Source organism: Rattus norvegicus, chromosome 7 (assembly GCF_036323735.1).
Source record: "Rattus norvegicus strain BN/NHsdMcwi chromosome 7, GRCr8, whole genome shotgun sequence".
NCBI classification, from domain to species: Eukaryota; Metazoa; Chordata; class Mammalia; order Rodentia; family Muridae; genus Rattus; species Rattus norvegicus.
Window position 1 is genome coordinate 97,679,565 of NC_086025.1, and position 17,978 is coordinate 97,697,542.

The 17,978-nt window shown below is 46.5% G+C and overlaps 1 protein-coding gene across 11 annotated transcripts in view; it reads right to left on the reverse strand.

The window, feature by feature from the left end:
• Window positions 1-17,978, reverse strand: part of Asap1 (ArfGAP with SH3 domain, ankyrin repeat and PH domain 1) — a 307,170-nt gene that overhangs the window by 4,211 nt on the left and 284,981 nt on the right. For all 11 annotated transcript variants that reach the window (XM_039079180.2, XM_039079174.2, XM_039079177.2 and 8 more), the window contains 4 exons: window positions 10,221-10,290; window positions 7,491-7,549; window positions 2,279-2,778; window positions 577-699 (listed from right to left, as the gene is read on the reverse strand). In XM_039079180.2, coding sequence (XP_038935108.1) covers window positions 577-699; window positions 2,279-2,778; window positions 7,491-7,549; window positions 10,221-10,290 — 752 coding nt within the window. The remainder of the gene's footprint in view (window positions 1-576; window positions 700-2,278; window positions 2,779-7,490; window positions 7,550-10,220; window positions 10,291-17,978) is intronic.

Genomic DNA, 17,978 nt, shown 5'->3' on the forward strand with positions numbered 1-17,978 from the left:
GTCACTTTCTGGCTGACAGACATGAGCCAGAAAAAGGCAAAATTCACGCTGATGTTGAAAAATGGAAACAAGGATGTGTTTGTGGACACAATTGTGACTGGGTCATTCAACATTCTAACACTGTGAGGAAGCTACTGTGCTCTCTTTACTAAAGATCTGAGGACTGGCTAAGGGCTGGGCTTGCATGGGGCCTTAGCCTTTTGCCTCCTGGCTCAGAGAATAACAGAGGTGAGGGCGGCAGTTCATGTTCACAGCCAGGCCCGCCCTGGCCCGACCTGGAATTAGTTCTGTGGCCATGCACTGTGACCTAAGTTCTTGAGCTTGAGTTTTGTAACTGAACTAGAAAATACAGACAAAAAACTAGGCTGTCATATGGCATCATGGGGAAAGTGTAACATAAAGTTCTTGGTCCATTTTCAAGGTAAGATTGTGTCTTTGTAGCATAAACTTAGTGACGGGGCAGATGTGAATGGCCATGGGGTGAGTCATGCACCTGCCTAGCAGGATCCTCACAGCCACCTAAGGAGTGGAGGCTGGAGAAATGAAGGGGTCAAAAAGACAAACACAGGTACGTACCCACCACTCCTGGTCCTCTTCCCCAGTGACAATGATCACTTCACCCTCAATAAATGTGAGCTCATCGTCATTGTCTGCCTGGCAGTCATAAATGGTCTTCACACGCCTCACTTTATTTTTCCCCTGCAATAAAAAAAGACCAGGTTTGAGTGGAGAGCATATAGACAGAACAGCACTCTGCACAAGGCCAGGTGACTTCTCTTTGTCCAGCCTAAGCTATTCTGTGTGTGCGTCTAGAAAACTGACACACTCCCAGGGAACTGTACATCTCAGGCTGGCAGAGGGCAACCAATGCAAGTAGCAACCACGACTCAGCTTTCTTGAAATGCAGGAAGAGCCTATCTTCCCGCTGTCCACCCTGCCCCCAGCATCAGCTGGCAGAAATGACAGCAGAAGCTATAAAAATTGTTCGGAAACGACATAAAGCAAAGGTGCAGCTTCTGCATGTTGAATGTGCAGCACAGATGGATTTCTTAGTGTCTCATGCAAATCACCAGGGAAGCCCAGGAAGAGCCTGTCTAAGCACTTGTGATTCTGACCAGTACCTTTGGCTGGACTTCCAGTTCTCTGAAGACAGGAAGATGGAAACAGAGTCAACACCTTCTAAAGAATACTTTTAGCACCCAGGTAATTAGATCATTGGCAATAAGAACAGCAAGTTATCTCTAAGTGCTCTGGGCCAAATGTCTTTTCCTTTCTGTCCCTGGCTTTTCTGATGATCCTGGTTCTTTCCTGAGCTTCTGGGGGAGGGGCTGGGACATGTGCGGTTGAAGATCGGTAGAAGCACAGTAGCAGGCTCTCATCTCAGTGCTGAGACTGAGAAGGTCTGAGATGTGCTCACTTGGAGGGAGTTTTAAGTAGAATACTATCACTAATGCAGGCAGCAGGAGCTGGACTTCTGTGCACAACAAAAACACTAGAGCAGCCATCAATAGAGTCGAGGAAGGCTGGAAAGGATGGTGAGCCAGCAGTGGGCTCAAGTCCATGGGAGGTTTGACGTGCAGCACTGGTACAATAAAGTGACCCAACAGAGGCGTCAGACACAGTATCTCCCTTAATCTGGCCTGCCTGAGTGTCCTCTGTTATATCTTCTTGGAGTATCACACTTTCATAAGGATTGTGTTGGTAAATTATAGAGTGGGACCCACTGTGTGAGAGGATGGAACCAAACCGCACGAGGCTCTCCCTCTGGCTCCAGTGGGAAGACACAGTGAGGAGCATGCGCTTAGAAGCTACTCAGAACTCACAGACAGAGATGGATTCTGTGGAAGAGTGAGTTCAGCCTTCAAGGCTCCTGCGTCAGAGGCGAATGTACACTATGTAGACACAACACGATGCTCACTAGCCACTGTGCTAGTATCACATAGGCCCTTCTTGGACTGGCGGAATCAAACCCAGAGAACAGAAGTTTTAGATAGCAGGCAGTTACATCAGGCATTGGAGCCAGGTCCAAATGTTCGTACCCACCAGGTTCCACACTGCCAATGCTTCAGTAGGTGGGAGAGTAAGTGTGGGTCACTGCTCTCCTCCTGTGTTGGAGCACATAGCCTCCTCCTACCCTTGGGAACTGCAGTCCAAGGATGCTGCTTAGTGTTGGAGTACAGAGCACACCTATAGCTCTGGGTACACTTCCCAGCATCATGAAAGGAAAAGCGCACAGACAGAGCCTTGCGAGAAGAGCCTGACACTAGTTCCCACCTACCGTATTGATTTTTCTGGGCAGTGGTACGGGTGTCTCTGGCAGCGTGGGTGTGAGGTCGTTGGAGTCCTCAGATGCTTGCTTCTGGATGGCATCTCTGGACTGCACATTTGGAGACAGATCCCCAGTGTGTGACCTCTGTGTGACCTCTGAGGGTGGCTGCACCTTGGCCGACAAATCGCTAGCCTGAGACTTTGCCAGCAGGTCCCCCAGCTGTGGCTTGGGGGGAAGGTCCTTCATCTGTGGCTTGGGAGGTAAGTCTGAGAGCTGTGGCTTGGGGGGCAGGTCACCTAATTGGGGCTTAGGGGGCAGCTCTCCAGGCTTAGGCGGCAACTCTCCAATTTGGGGCTTGGGGGCCAGTTCCATAGGCTTTGGGGGCAGGTCTCCAAGTGGTGGCTTTTGGGGTAACTCCGACAACTGTGATGATTTCTGAAAAGTCTCAGGTGGGATGTTAGCTCTGTCGAGGGAAAGATGATGGCTGGTCTCTGTCTTCCTTAGTGCCACTATGGGAAATGATGACAAGAGAGGAGTCAAGGCACAGAGCAGATGAAGGGGGATGGCATTATGGTCATGAACAAAGGGCAAACACTATCAGAGTACTGACCTGAGTGAGCGCTGGGGAGGAGCAAGCCCAAAGCTGGCCCTGGGCAGGATAAAGCTGGAAGCTGAGAAAGAGCTACACTACAGCTCACAGCTCTGGGCTTTCACTAAAAGCCAGTGTGTGTTGCCCACATCAATCCAGAATTAAAGAACACATACTATGCTTACATAAAGAAGACTTCCTTGTATGCCAGTCTAACAAATTTAATCATTTAAATTTTTTTAAATGTATTTCCTCCTAGATTTTTGTGTTGTTGTATTGTTTTCCTACACAGGTTTTCTCTGTGTGGTCCTGGCTGTTCTGGAACTCTCTCTGTAGACCGTGCTGGCTTTGAACTCAGAGATTTTACCTGCTTCTGCCTTCCAAGTACTGGGATTAAAGGTGTGTGCCACCATGCTCTGTTACCTCCTGTATTTTTCCATAGGTATAACTTCTTAAATATATTACTTAGCAAAAGCATTTGCCATCCTATTTAAGTTTAATAGAAGTACAGCTACACAGAAAAACTCTGTCAATAAACCAAAAAACAAACAAGCAAATAAAAGTACAAAGTTACTTGTGAAGGGGCATGGCATTCGATTCTCCAGCTGTTTTTATGTCCCCTCACTGTACATGACTCTCTCAGTACTGGCCAGGGGTTTCTTCTGTTGCCCACCCACCACCGTACCCTGTTACGCTCTGCTGACACTCATGAACTGATGAACATATCACACCACACTCACTGACTGCTGTTGTGTAAAACTGCGTTTGCAGCTTGATGTGCTTGGATGTTTCTAGGTCAACGTCTCCTATTGTCTAACAGCTGCACCCTACTCCACATCTGGAAAAGGCCACTCCCTGTACAATCATCCTGTAACAATGTAGGAATTGAAGTGTAACACTTGTGACACTCTTAGGACATTTTAGCTCACTCTGCTCACTCCCTCACTCCTGTGTGTGGTGGTTTGAATGACAATGGCCCTCATAGGTTTATATTTGAATACTCTGGTTACTAGAACTGTTTGGGAAGGGTTAGGAGGTGTGGCCTTGCTAAAGGAGGTGTGACCTTATCAGGGGAGGTGTGACCTTATTGGGGGAGGTATGTTCTTGTTAGGGGAGGTGTGTCTTCTTAGGTTTCAAAAGCCAGCACCAGGCTCATTGTCTTTCTCTGCCTGCGGTCTATAGACCAGAATGTAAAACTCTCAGTTACAATTCCAGCGCCATGCCTGTATGCCTCCTGCTATGATGATTACGAAGTAACCCTGTAAAACTGTAAGCAAACTCCCCAATTAACTGCCTTCTTTTATAAGAGTCACCACGTGTCTCTTCAAGAGCAATATAATAGTAACTAACACACCCTGTATAACTTTGGTCAAATTATGCAACTTCTCCGAACTTCAACTTCCTCACCTGTAAAACTCTTTCAAAGGATGATCATGAGGATGACATGAATTAGTCAATGAGAAGAGTTTACTGTGAGGTCATGACTGACATTAGTGTCCCACAGGGGTGTCACTGGTATTGTTACTAAGTAGGGCTGCGTGAGGCCAAGTAAGACCTGTAGTCTTATGACTCAAGTTCTTTTCTTGGTATGGGAGCTGGGCACTTTGTGCTCATGAAGGTACACCAATGGTGCTGCCTTCACCCTGTAATGTGTTTAGAAAAAGTATCCTCAGAAGAGAGAACCAAGGACAAAGAGGAGATGCCTCAGTGCTACCCACTGTCCAGCAGCCATGCCCCTCTCTGAAGAAGTGAACCCTGTTCATGGGCTGCCCCATATGACATGGCTCAAAAAGTAAAGGTAGGGGCTGGAGAGATGGCACGGTTAAGAGCACTGGCTGCTTTTCCAGAGGAACCAGATTTGATTCCTAGAACCCACATGGCAGCTTACAACAGTCTGTAACTCCAGTTCCAGAGATCCAAAGCCCTCTTCAGGCTTCCACAGGTACTGTACACACATGGTACACAGAGAGACATGAAGGTAAAAGACTCATACACATAAACAATTAAAACTAAAACAAATTAAATAAACCAAAACAAAATTAAAACTAGACTAGTCATGTTCCTCTCTTGGAGACATAGTCCAGGACTGGGATCCATGGCGGCGCAGGGCTCTGAAGAAGTGGTAAGAGGAGCCACATGGGCCTGTGCTGGGAGAGTGTTACAGAGGTATTGAGAAACTGCGGCAAAGGAACTCAGCCTAGACAATATCAAGTGTGACCAAACCATTAGTGTGCCATGTGGGACCCAGGCTATGGCTGAAGGAATGGACCTTGGTTCTGATAAGAGCAGCTACAAGCCTCTTGTGTAGACTGGTGGATCATGATTCAGAAAATGCTTTGCCAAAGTTTGATCTGCATCTGGTGACAGCTGACAGAAACCCAAAGAGAGAGGGGAACACGAGAAAGGAACAGTGGGAATGCAAAGAGCAAGATGCAGATGCAAGCCCTATGGGCTCTGAAGCCTTGATGGTGCAGGCACTGCAGCTTACGTGGCCTGAGCGTCTCTCTCCTCAAGCTCCACACGTGCAGTGTTGTCTTGATTCTGAGGTAGTATGGGGGAGACAAGGTCATGAGGGTGGGCTCCCATGACTGGATTCTGGTGGCCTTATACAAACAAACATATTCTCTTCAGCCACGTGATGTCCCAAGTCAGCAACAAGGTGGGCTTTCCCATCAAATGCAGCTCCTAGACTTTACACTTCTGGAACTGCGAGCCTAAGTGTGGCACTTCTCTTCAAAGGATACCAGCCTCAGAGATTTTATTTTAGCAATGATACATATAAAAATAAACAGAAAGACTTTAATCTAAGAGTTAAGAGAAACTTCATTTTGTTCCTTATTAAAAAAAACCACTTATGAGACAATTGAGGTGAACGAACTTTTTTGATTTTTTTTTAAAGATATGAACACTGGATTGCACACAGGATGACAGGATTTTTGGTATCTGATGTCGAATGACCATGGATTTCTAGGTAGGGAATCAGGCAAAAGACTAGGGAAATGCTCTTCAGCATGGAAGATAAGCCCTGGAAGGCTACATTATACTTTGGTTTTTATTTTTGCATTTTTTAGCAAATTATGGAGAAATTTCAAACAGTGAAAATACTGACAGAGAAAGTGGGGATATTCTGGGGAGCATAGATCAGGATAGGAGATCTGGTAAACAGGGCTGTGTTCTGATTGGAGACTTAGAGGACAGTGATGCCGGGGGTGCCAGGAGTTGGAGTATAGACCTACTGACACACAGGCTGGTGGGGCAGGGTGGTAGCTGGGGCAGGCTTATACCCTGAAGAAACTGGGTCTTTCTTTTTCTTTGAGGACAGTGTTAAGGGAGGGTGACACTTGTGAGGAGCATCAGGCAGCAGGGGACTGCATGAGGCCATGGTCAGTGACTGCCATTATGACTCTTCCTGTAGGCCGGGTCCCAAACTAGAGCACACACAGGGCCAGCCACTGAACAAGTTGCATGGAGGACGGGTGAATGTCAGGGAGAGTTTTTTCTGTTGGGTCAGGAGGATGGGGAGACAGAGACAGAGTGGCAGCAGCCACAGGGGGACTAAGAATCTTTTGGGTTTGAATCTTGGGAAAGCAAGCAGTAAGGCAGGTACAATTATTCACTGGTCATTATGAGAGACAGGGCAGAATCTGGGCAAAAACGGTAGGAGCCACCAGATATTGTGGCTGCACTCGGGACAAAGTCTGAAAATCACCCCGACTCTGACTGAGACAGACTGCCTGGGTGAGCAGAGGAGCCAGCCTTCCTGTTCTACAGTCAGTAGCCCTGTGAGACTCTGATGCTGCTACAGCGCCATCGCAGATGTGCACTGGACGGAGAGCTCTGCAGAGGGGTGCACCTTTATGTCCCTACAGTAACCTCGAGTTGCCCTCTGCTGAAGCACGAAGCTGGGGCCAGTTCTGTTGTGGACACTGTGCATGGGCACTGACAACTGGAGCCATCCGAGCTCCTCTGAGCATTTACCTGGATCTAACGCAGGCCTGTTGGGCGGAGGCTTTCATAAGGACCTAATGAAGTAGGAGCTTCAGAGGGGGCTTCATGATTCTAACAGCAGGAGGAGCTTTCTCTGTGCACCCATCTGTGTGGTAGTAAGAGGCTGAAATGTCGTTTTACAAATGAAAACTGTGGTCAGGGTTTTGGAAGACTTGGTCAGAGAGCCAAGTGTGTGCTTGGCAAAGCAGCAGCACTGCAGACACTGCTTTCCTGTGCTTCCTAGGACAGATGCCATCCCAGGAAAGGCTGCCTGTGCTACCGCCTTGTGAGGGGCCATCTGAAGCATGACCTCACCCTGTCCTTACACAACCTCAGCACTACAGACGAGCACTCCCTGTGGGTAAAGTTAACGAGTCATTTGCCCAAGGTCTCACAAGGTTTGAGTGGGGCAGCAGTACCCAAGGGTTAGCAGTGTCTTCTGAGAAGGATTATTTTCTCAATGAAACTACAGTCTATATTGACAGATTGGGCTTTACTTTCTTCATTTAACAAATATATTTGTTGGGTACCTCCATACTGCTCTAGACAACTGGGACACATCAGCAAATGAAAGGGGCAGTACTCTGTCCCAGGAAAGGTAGTGACACTTTACAAGCATGTGGATATGAAGAGGAAGAGTCTTACCTTTCTGAGGTAGTTTAGGAAGCACTCTCGGGCCAAGGGCAGTCTTAGCAGAACTGGTGCTGATGAACAAACAACACTTGTTTAGCATCTCAAAGTGCCTAGGATTCAGGTTAACCACAATCACTTCAAAGTTATCCTAAGGACTTTCTTTCTGTTTTGCTTTTAAGACAGAGTCTTAGTCTTATTGTGTTGTTCTGGAACTTACTATGTAGAGATCTACCTGCCTTTGCCTTCTCAGGGATGGGATTAAAGGTGTGAGATACCATGCCAAGACTTCAACTTCTTTACTAGGGTTGGAGAGGTGACTCTGAAGGGAAAGGTGTGGCTATGTAAGTGTAGCATCATAGTCAAATCTTGTCTTCTGAATTCCACAAGCCCAGCTTAGCATGCTGTCCCTCCCCCTTCTGTCTGTCTGTCTGTCTCGAGCTTGTGCATGTACACACACACACACACACACACACACACACACACACACACACACACACACCCCTCTAATCCTATCAAAGACAATCTAACAAGAGACTATGGTATCCTTTTTACACGTTGACTGGCCCAGGAGAATACTTGGAAAGGTGAGGAAGAGCCAACCAAGTTGCTCATTTTGAAGCTTTGTTTGGAGGCAGGTGATCATGTGTGAAAGCTCCGGGCACTGCATACCGTGAATGCACACAGAAGTACTTCATCTCATGTCACTCCATAGGCAGCCCTCATCACTCTCCCTTCCAGAGAACAGACTTTATGATCATTGATGGCAGTCTAGCCCTGCCCTGTAGTGGCCTCTCTTTGGAGAACATGCAAATAAGTAGGGGAAGTAACACCTAAGTCCCTGGACCACGTCTGCATCATGATGTTTGAATAATCAAATGTGACATCTGTTAGCGGGAAGTCACTACTTCCCCTTCACAAGAGGCTGAAATGCTCCTCAGGGGTCCTAAGGACCTTGTATTCAAGGAGCAAGAACAGCCAAGTACCTGGCATGCATCTCTGAGAATCCCTCATGGACCTCAGGCCTCATCCCCTGTCCCCTGGTGTCCAAGAGTTGGCTGACCTTTCTTTTTTTCTTCCAACCTAACTACCAAACAAAAGGAGTCAAAGAGGATATGACAGGAGTTCCTCTTTCTGCCTGGGTCTTAAATTCCCTACTCTTTCTAGCTCTTGGGCAATACAACCTTGTTCTGTTGGGGGCAGGGAACAGCCATGTTCAGAGGAAGCTACCAGGACATGAGAAACAGTGAATAGAAGAGGGTCTGACTTCCATTCTTGACTGTGTTTTCCTCATGTTTTGCCTTAGCATCCTCTTGGGGACGCACAGCTGCCTGATCAGTCACCCCTGAACACAGTTAAGACCAAAGCCTAGAGGATCACAGAGTCCTTTCAGGAAGTCCTTGTACCAACACTGCACAGGGGTGGCTGATACCATCAGAAAACACACATACTTACATTACAATTCATAACAGTATCAAAATTATAGTTATGAAGTAGCAAGGAAACTAATTTTATGGTTGGAGTCACCACAACATGAGGAGCTGAATTAAATAAAGGTCGCAGCATTAGAAGGTTGAGATCTGGTGTTCTAGGATGCTTTGGGTGGGTGGAGGTGGGAATGGGTCTAGTTCATAGCAACTTGATCCTGCTTTCAAACACTTGTGAGCACTTTAAGTGCCCTCTCTGCAGATAACCCGTCTGACTGCAGCAACAGGAGGAAGAGTAAGAATGAAGCCAGGCTGGAGGTGAGTGAAGGACTTTGACATCTCTGATCATTTTAATGTTCTGTAATTTGGCTGATCTCACTGGGCTAGAGACTAAGAGAGAGTTTAAAAGAAGTGTGGTTTTATTTATTTATTGTTTTATTCAATCTTTGATATAGACTCAAAGCTAGCTAGTCCTGCAGCTGATTCTCTCTTGCCGGGTGTGGAGATGGCTCTCTGCATCCTGACTGCATTTTTAGAGGAAACAGAGGTAAAAAACCCCATCCTGAGGAATGTTTCCAAAGTACCTACTTTAGTGCATTGAGAGGAGAAAGAAACACTACTTATAGCTTAAAAACAAACAAACCCTTTTCCCCCTCAAAACACACACACACACACACACACACACACACACACACACACACACACACACACACACGTTCTCGTTTTTTTTATGTTAAAAAAAACTTTCGACTTAAAGTTGTTCAGTTAAAAGGTGAGAAATAGGCCAGGCATGGTGGTATACACATTTAAACTCAGCATTAGGAAGGAAGAGAGGAAGGTGGATCTCTGTGTGTTTGAGGTCAGCCTCAAACACATAGCAAGTTCCAGGACAGCCAGGGCCACACTGTCTCAAAGACCCTGTCTCAAAGGAAAAAAGAAAACAGAAGAAGAAAGAAAAAACAATCTGGTTATGTTGGCCTATAACCCCGTGTTTTTGAGAAGTTGGGTTGGAGGAGTACCACAAGTCTAGGCCAACACAGGCTACAGTGTGAGACTGTGTCTCACAAAACAAAACAAAAAGAGAAGACTCACTCTCACAGTGTCCAGATCATTCTACAACAACTGTGGCCATCAGGGCCTGGTGTTACTGCAGGGAGATGGCTGTGCATATGGGTCTGTTCCAGGCAAGGGTGCCCAACTTCCCTTCCTAATGTGCTGCCAGGTGCTGCACTGAGTAGTTTTGGGAAGCCCTAGTCTGTCAGTCTGCCCATAACAACTATGAGCACAGCAGGAGAGAAAGGTGGGGGAGGTGGCTCACCTTGCTTGCTGAGATAGTCCCTCAAACTTGTTTGCTGTTTTACTTGAAGATGATGGGCCCACATCGTTACCTACAAGGAAAGTCAAAAGTTGAATCTTCAGACATGGACATGAGAGACATTGGAAAACAAACTGGCATTCTGAAGGTTCCAGAAAGCATAAGAAGACCTCAATCAGAATAGTGTGTACTTCCTGTGTTAAATCAGTGTCTGGGCTGAGCTTTTACTGCTAGCCAAGAACTATGCTAGGGTGAGCAGTCTGCCTCCTGGTAGGTTTTTAAGATCAGAGGAACTTGCCGATGTCCAGAGGCTAAGGATCTGGTCCTTGGCCTGGAAGGACAGATAAAAATCGATAAAACACCAACTTTATCTAGAACAATACTGTGACCTTTTAATACAGTTTCTCATGTTGTTGTGACCCCAACCATAAAATGACTTCTATTGCTACTTTATAACTGCAATTTTGTTACTGCTATGAACTATAGTGTAAACATTTTTTGAGATAGAGGTTGGCCAGAGGTGTACGGACTCACAGCCTTAGAACTGCTAGAGGTCTAGAGGCAGTTACCAGGCAGGGATAACACACTCAGCTCCCAAGTGAGGCCCATGTATGGGTGGGCTGCTGACAGCAGCACCACGGGCACCTGCACAGTGGATGTCCACTCAGTATAAAACTATTTAACACCCACTATGCTATGTGCCAGGAATGAATGCAGAGCAAGAAGAATAGAAGCTAAGACTATGTGGCTACTGTCACAGTGCTTAGGGTCTGGCTTGGGGATTTACATAAGGAATGATTTAGGACTATGGAATAAGACAGAACTAGGCTGGGTGCTATGAACATGAAGAAACAGTTATCGAAAAACCCAGCTGGTAAGCAAGGACATGGCATGTGGAAGAGGGAGAAGAATTTCTACCAGGGTAGCATCCAAACTAGCAGAGCCCAGGAGGATAGATGTGCACTTTGTGCAGGTGGTCAGAAAGCTGGTCAGCACGTAAGTGGGGTTTTCTGTGACCACTGTGCAGCTGGGAGAGGTGCATGGCAGAGCTGGGTCTCAGAGTTCCTATAGAAATCAGGGGACAAGAAATAAATAACTATTTCCCACTTCACGATGACAGCACAACATATGTCAAATGTTCTCTCCTGTCAGCTGTCATTCCACACTAAATTAGAGACTGGCATTCTAGCCCTCTTTTAAAGAAAAGGAAATGAGAGACTTAGTTTATGAATCACTGCAGGTTCCAGGGCTATGGTGAAGCCAAGAATCCTGACCACAGCTGTGTGCTCTACTTGACCTCTACCCGGAGAGTAGCACAGATGATATCACCTACCATTCACGGCGTACTTATCACAAGTGTGGTAACTGCCAAGTATGTATAGGTAATCATGTTATGAGAGTAACGCAATCACCTCTTAAATTTATATATAGACAAGAACAAAGGCCCAAGGGGAAACAGCAGGTGAAGGGTCAGGTGAGATACATAGCCAGGGGCCCTCTCCAGAGTCTAAACTCTGAACCACCTACTCTCCCCTCAGTCCAAATGAAACTATCCTATCAAGAGAGAATAGCAGAGTTGAAACCAGGTCTCATGAGCAGAATGTTCTATAATGCCAGAACAATGAGGCAGGAAGAAACAAACTAGAGTGGTTTTGACAGTACCACCAACTTGGAAACTGATTACTGCTTAATGGGAATGAGATGCTCTTTAACCTTTGGTGTATTTCCAGCAGCACACCGTCTAATAGAGGCCTTCCCTGGCAACTCTCAGAAACCTTCATGGGGGATCTCCTCAAGGCAAGCATTTCCTCAGCACTGTATTTTATGCTGAGCCCACAGTCCTGGATACCAAGCCTTTTTGTGAGCCACAACAATAGAATGCTTGGGGAATACAAGCTGTTGTTCCCACTAATTCCTTTTCTATGTGAAACCATTTCCGACAAATGACTAATTCAATTATACAGAATTTGACCGTAGCAAGGGAATGTCCTTGGCTCCACTGTAGTTCTTCTGCTGTTGCACAGATGAGCATCAGGCCATGCTGGCAGTGGCCACACCCCAGGCCTGCATGTCCAGAATTCTCATTTAATGTCTCTCTTTGGCCACCCTCCCCAACACTTGGGTCAATTCCTGTATACCTAAAGAACATCCTCCTGGCTGACTTGATCCCCCTACACTCTTCTGGGAAGAGATTAAGGGTAAAGATTTGGAAGCTGTACGAGTTCAGTTTTGGATTTCAGGTGGACCACTGATCTGGAATGAGCTTGGAGGATGTTGCTCTTTCTGATGGACCTCCATCTCTTTATCCACACAATGGGAGTAACATTTATGCCCATTACAATAGAGAACATTAGAAGAAAGGCCATGGGTTTCTGTAGGAGTATGACAGAAATAGTAATTATTCTCCACGTCCTTACAATGAAATGTGATGGGATCTATGCTGACATAGTCAATAGGCCAGTACCCCAGTGACAATAACTCTTTCCGTGCCTTTGAAATCCTACCTCCCACACAGGGTCTGGAACAGTAACTAATGTCTCTTACTGCAAAAAGACGGCCAGCAGGCTTCCTGAGAGTGACTTCTCAGACCGGGGTGGGAAGCCATCTGTAGTGGACAGACATGAGTCCTGTCATTCTCATAGCTAGGTAAGGCTGACTAGTGTGTAAGTAGAAGAAATGAGGTTTAGAGAGATCTTGAAAGATAGTATTACAGAGAAGAGAAGGGGAAAAGGCACAGAGGCTTAACCCTTTCCTGTCCCACTGTGCAGCTTGGAACGTTCTGGGTATGTCAGACAGAGGCAGTAAGAAGCCTGTGCTCAATTGCTGAACAGGCAACTGGAGAAACTATGGCCAATTCTCAGCTTTACTCACCATTCAGCCTAGAAGCCACGGGCTGAAGTTTTGAGCTAGTCATGGGAGCACATAGGCTGCAGGGATCTTTTGGAACAGTGCAGTAGGATGTGAGTTCAGAAGTGAGTTCAAATGCCACTTCTGAAGTTATCAATTTGTGATCTTTTACATGTAATTTAGCTTCTCTGTGCTTCATTTCCTTGCCAGCAAACTGGGGTGACATCATTCTATCTTATGGAATGAATCTGAATGCTCAGCACAAAAATGACTGGAAAGTGATCTGCTTTATATTCAAAAAAATTTATAGAAGAGGAACAACTCAGAGTCTTAACCCACTTCCTTGAGGCCTTCTGACTGACTATAGGACATAAAAAAAGCATGCGGACTTTAGGTCTCAATGGTCAGAGGTGATCACTGGAGGCAACTCTGTCCTGATTTCCTTATCACTTAAATGTATGTGCTAAAGCACACGTAGGTTTGTTTTAAAGCAGGTAAGTGAAAAAGGACGACGTTCAATGAAATGCAACTTCCAGGATCATAGGCTCCCCACCGATCTTCTACTTGCCATTGGTTGTTTTCTCGTCTCGAGCCTGCCTCAGAAGACAGATGGCTGAACTCACCACCAAGCAGGACTTCAGTCATGTGATGCACTGGCTATTCTGGGCACTGGGGACACTAGTTCTGGCAGGAAAAAAGCCTGGAAGGGTTCTCCTTGCTTGGACAAGGCTGGACACAGCAGAGAGTGCTGCTACGGGGGACAAGGAGGCATACCAGTGAGGGGAGTGTTGGACAGTCCTTACCTCTGGCAAGGACAATGCCTTTACCAGGCCTCTGATTCTCAAGCAAAGAGACAACGGTGGTAAGGAGGGTCAGCCAGATCATATTATCTCCTGCCCCTTTCCAGCCATTCCACACAACAAGAGGGCAAGACAGTCTGTGGACAGGGTGAGGAGTGCACACTCTCATCACACTGGCTTCTCACATGCTAGCCGTGAGAACCAGGACAACTTAACCTTTAGTATAGAATCCTTACAGCCCAGGAAACAGTGTGTTCTCTCCTGGGGACTGTGGGCAGGAATCAGCTATGTTAGCAAATGCAAAGTCCTGCACTGGACGGAGTGTCGGAGAAGGTAACACGCTCTTCTGTGAGGCAGCTGTGCTCAGGTTATACCCCTGATACTCCTTGCACGTGTGCCAATGGCTAGCAGGCAGGTGACTGGCTCCATTCCTTTTCTCTTGCTCCTTCCTGAAAGATTCCCACAATGATATCTTTGGTCCATTTCCAGCCATGGGTTATGACCTGATGCTAAGGGCTCTGAGAGGACTTCACTCTACTCCATTCATCTTCTAATGCCAAATTCAAGCTGTCTCCTTCTTAAACTGCTTATCCCTCCTCAAAGTCTACTGTGGGGTGTGGTCAGACTCACAGACGGAACTCATCACAGATACCAGCGAAGGCAGGTTCTATCAGTCACAGCTATCTATTAATGAGTTAATGTCAAAGGTTCCGAGTGAAAGAACATGATGAAGAAATACTCAGCAGTAAAAGCTTCAGAGTGTGACAGGTAGCCGGGTGTGGTGGCACATGTCTATAATCCTACATTGGAAGGATGTGACTGGAATTTTCCAGGTTTAGGCTAGTCTGTGTTATATAGTGAAACCCTATTCTGAAACAAACCAACCCCATAAAAAAAATCAAACAAACAAAACCCAAGAACCCCTCTTCTGAAAACTGCAGCAGCAACAACAAAATCCAACCCAAATCAAAGAACAGGGAAATGCTGCCATACTGTAGTCAGTCAGAGGCTAAGACTGCTGGCTACATGGCTGTGTAACATATTCTTTTGAGGAATAAAAGGAGCAAGGGCCAAGGGAAGAGGCATCAGACTTGGTGGGGGTGGGATGAACTGTTATGGTGGGATGTGGGATGGATGTGAGTCTTTGAGCATTACACAATGGCCACCTAAAGGTACCAAATCCGCGCTTTGAGAAAGATATCTCAGCCTGTAAACGTTGGCCAGGGAAGAATAAGGATCTGAGTTCGATCCCTAAACCCTTAAAAATTCCCTAAAACTGGATGTGGTGGTACCCTAGGAATTATAGTGTTGGAGAAAAGAGAGAAGGAGAGAGGGAGAGAGAAGGGGAGAAAGGGAGAGGGGGAAAGGAGAAGGGAGAGGGAGGGAGGGAGGGAGAAGGAGAGGGAGAGGGAGAGGGGGAGAGAGAGAGAGAGAGAGAGAGAGAGAGAGAGAGAGAGAGAGAGAGAGAAAACTGATTGCTCCTGGGGCTTGTTGGCCATCCAGCTTAGCCTTCTTGGTAAGCTCCAGGCTAGTGACATATTCACAGGCATGCCTGCATAGTTAAGAGACCCGAATAAGCCAAGGAATATTGGCAGTCCCCAGAAACAAAGAGAGGTAAGGAACAGATTATTTCTCACTTCCTAGGAGGAGACACGACTCTACAGGATGTTAGGCTTGCGGCCTCTAGAACTGTGAGGATAGGCTTTGTTGTCTGCAAAATCTGAGTTTGGGGCATGAATTATAGTAGCCAAGGACACATAAAGCTCCATGACACACATGAGGGAGTCTGGGGATTGGCCATCCAGCAAAACAGCAGGCGGAGTACAGGCAGAGTTGCAAACAGTGGGTAATGCTTGTTGAGTGCTCTCTGAATTCCTCATCCTGTGCTTCATGTGTTTTTCTCACATCACCTTTGTAAGAATTCCGTGCATAAGACTAGTCCTTATTTTATTGTTAGAGAAACCGAGGCATTGAACAAGGAACATATACTTATTAAAAGCCACATGTGGTGGCTCACACCTGCAATGCCAGCACTCAGAAGGCTGAGGCAGCATTGCTATGGGTTCAAGGTCAGCCTAAAGTATAAAGAATTACTGTGTTTCAAAAAACAAAACAAAACAAACAAAAAACAAAAACTATGTGGACACTGTGATACCACTACATTAGGAGCTATAGAGAGATGGTTCCCTGAGAGGGACAGACAAAGAGGCAGGAGCATTGGGATGACCCTCCCCTCCTCCCAGCCAGAGGCAAACAGAGTGGAGTCTCTGAAACAAGTCCCAGAACAGGCCTTGAAGGATAGCTAAGCATCAATACAGCTAAGTAGGGGAATAGGCATGCTAGACATTGTGAGAACGTGTCATGATCAAGACCCATTGGAGGGGAGAAGAGGAGAGGGACCCTGCTGCGCCTGGAAAGGCACACAAGTAAGATGGCTGCTCAGAACATCCTTAGCTATGTCTACCCCAGGGACCCCACCTCCAAGGGCTGAGGGAAGAAGGGGATCCAGAGGAAAGCTAGAGAAGCTGGGGCACTGGGAAGAGAGATGCTTTCCAGAGCATGACTGACCTCTGTGTCTGGCTGCTGACTACACAGTCTGACCCCTGCCTTGCTTTCAGCATCAACAGCAGACAGGGGACAGGGTCACATCCTGAGCATCGATCACTCAGCAGAGTACACATGCCAGGAGCTGAACAAATTTCCCCTGATAATCATAAGTCCAGTTGTGTACCTGCAGTGTGCCAATGCTACTAACCCATGTCTGTACACATATCTATCTCCCATATGGGCACACCTACCACCCACAAACAAGCCCTGAGTCAACACTTCGGTTCTCTGAGTTCTCACTACAGTCCTGCCATTTGGAGCAGTGCCACAATTTTTGTCACATAGGGCTGGCTGAGGCCTTATCTGTGAAAGGTTCTAATGCTCCCAGCTCACTGGCAGGCAATAATGTGTATAATGTGGTAACAACTGAGTTTCTTTTGGAAAAGGCCTGAACTCTACCATTATTGGAGATGGGATGAAAAGTCAGGTGTTGGATAACACTCGAGCTGGAAAAGAGAAATTTAACGCATTAATTTGAGGGATGTCTCTGTTTCTAGAAGGAGCACAGTAAAGCACACAGGAAGCAAGCAAAGGATCAAAAACTCAGTGAACCCTGGCAAGAATATTCGTCTGTCGGATAAAGTCCACAGGGAGAGCCTGTGGCTTCTGGGGAATGTTATCTAGGCAAGGTTCGCTTTTTGGGCATTCTGAAAGGCTTAAATGCAATTTCCAGGAGCCATTAGTATTAAGGTTGGGTGTGTGCCTATCTTAAATTGTTTGCCTTGATTACTTCTGATTCATGCAGACCCATCTCGAATGTGTTCTGTGTTGAGCGTATGTACTTACACACTTCATTTTCTAGCATTTCCACAGAGTTTGGTCAACATACGCACTTGATACTAAAGGAACTGCACTCTGTATCTGAGGTCCTCACTGCACCATGAGCTCCATAAGAACAAGGACTTGCGAAAGCTCAAGCAACAGACCCAGACTCGGCAGGTGTCCTGGCTAGGCCTGCTGGGCCACAGCATGAGTGGCTGCAGTATAGATACATATTTGTGAGCACACCTGTGCTGTGTACACACGCGTCCTGTGGCATTTGGGCAAAATTGTGTGGGACAGTCTTAAAGTGTATATTCTGGCTTTTACCCAAATCTAAAAAGAACTATTCAGATAGGCTTTGAGGAATCCTTTAAGACTATTAAGTTGGATTACCCATTACAATTTTTTAAAAAGGCAGGAAGAAAAGTCCCAATGAAATCCACTGTTGGGAAAAGATAACTAGGATACCCACTTGACAGAGAGCATCTGTGTGGGCCAGGACCTTGCTGGGCTACTGGATGATGGTGACCCAGACACCACTCCCAGGGCAGTAGGCAAGACTCGAAGTATGGGCTGTTCATTGTTGCTGTTAGCAGTACTTTTCCTTGTCTTTTGGTAGACAAGGTAAGTTTTGCAGCCACTGTCAATCAGTGATTCAACTGACTCTGGGTAAGGCTATTCATTCTCAAGAGATTTCTGAATATCCAGTTTGGGCCAGGCAGGATTCCGCCCAGGTGAGGACAGA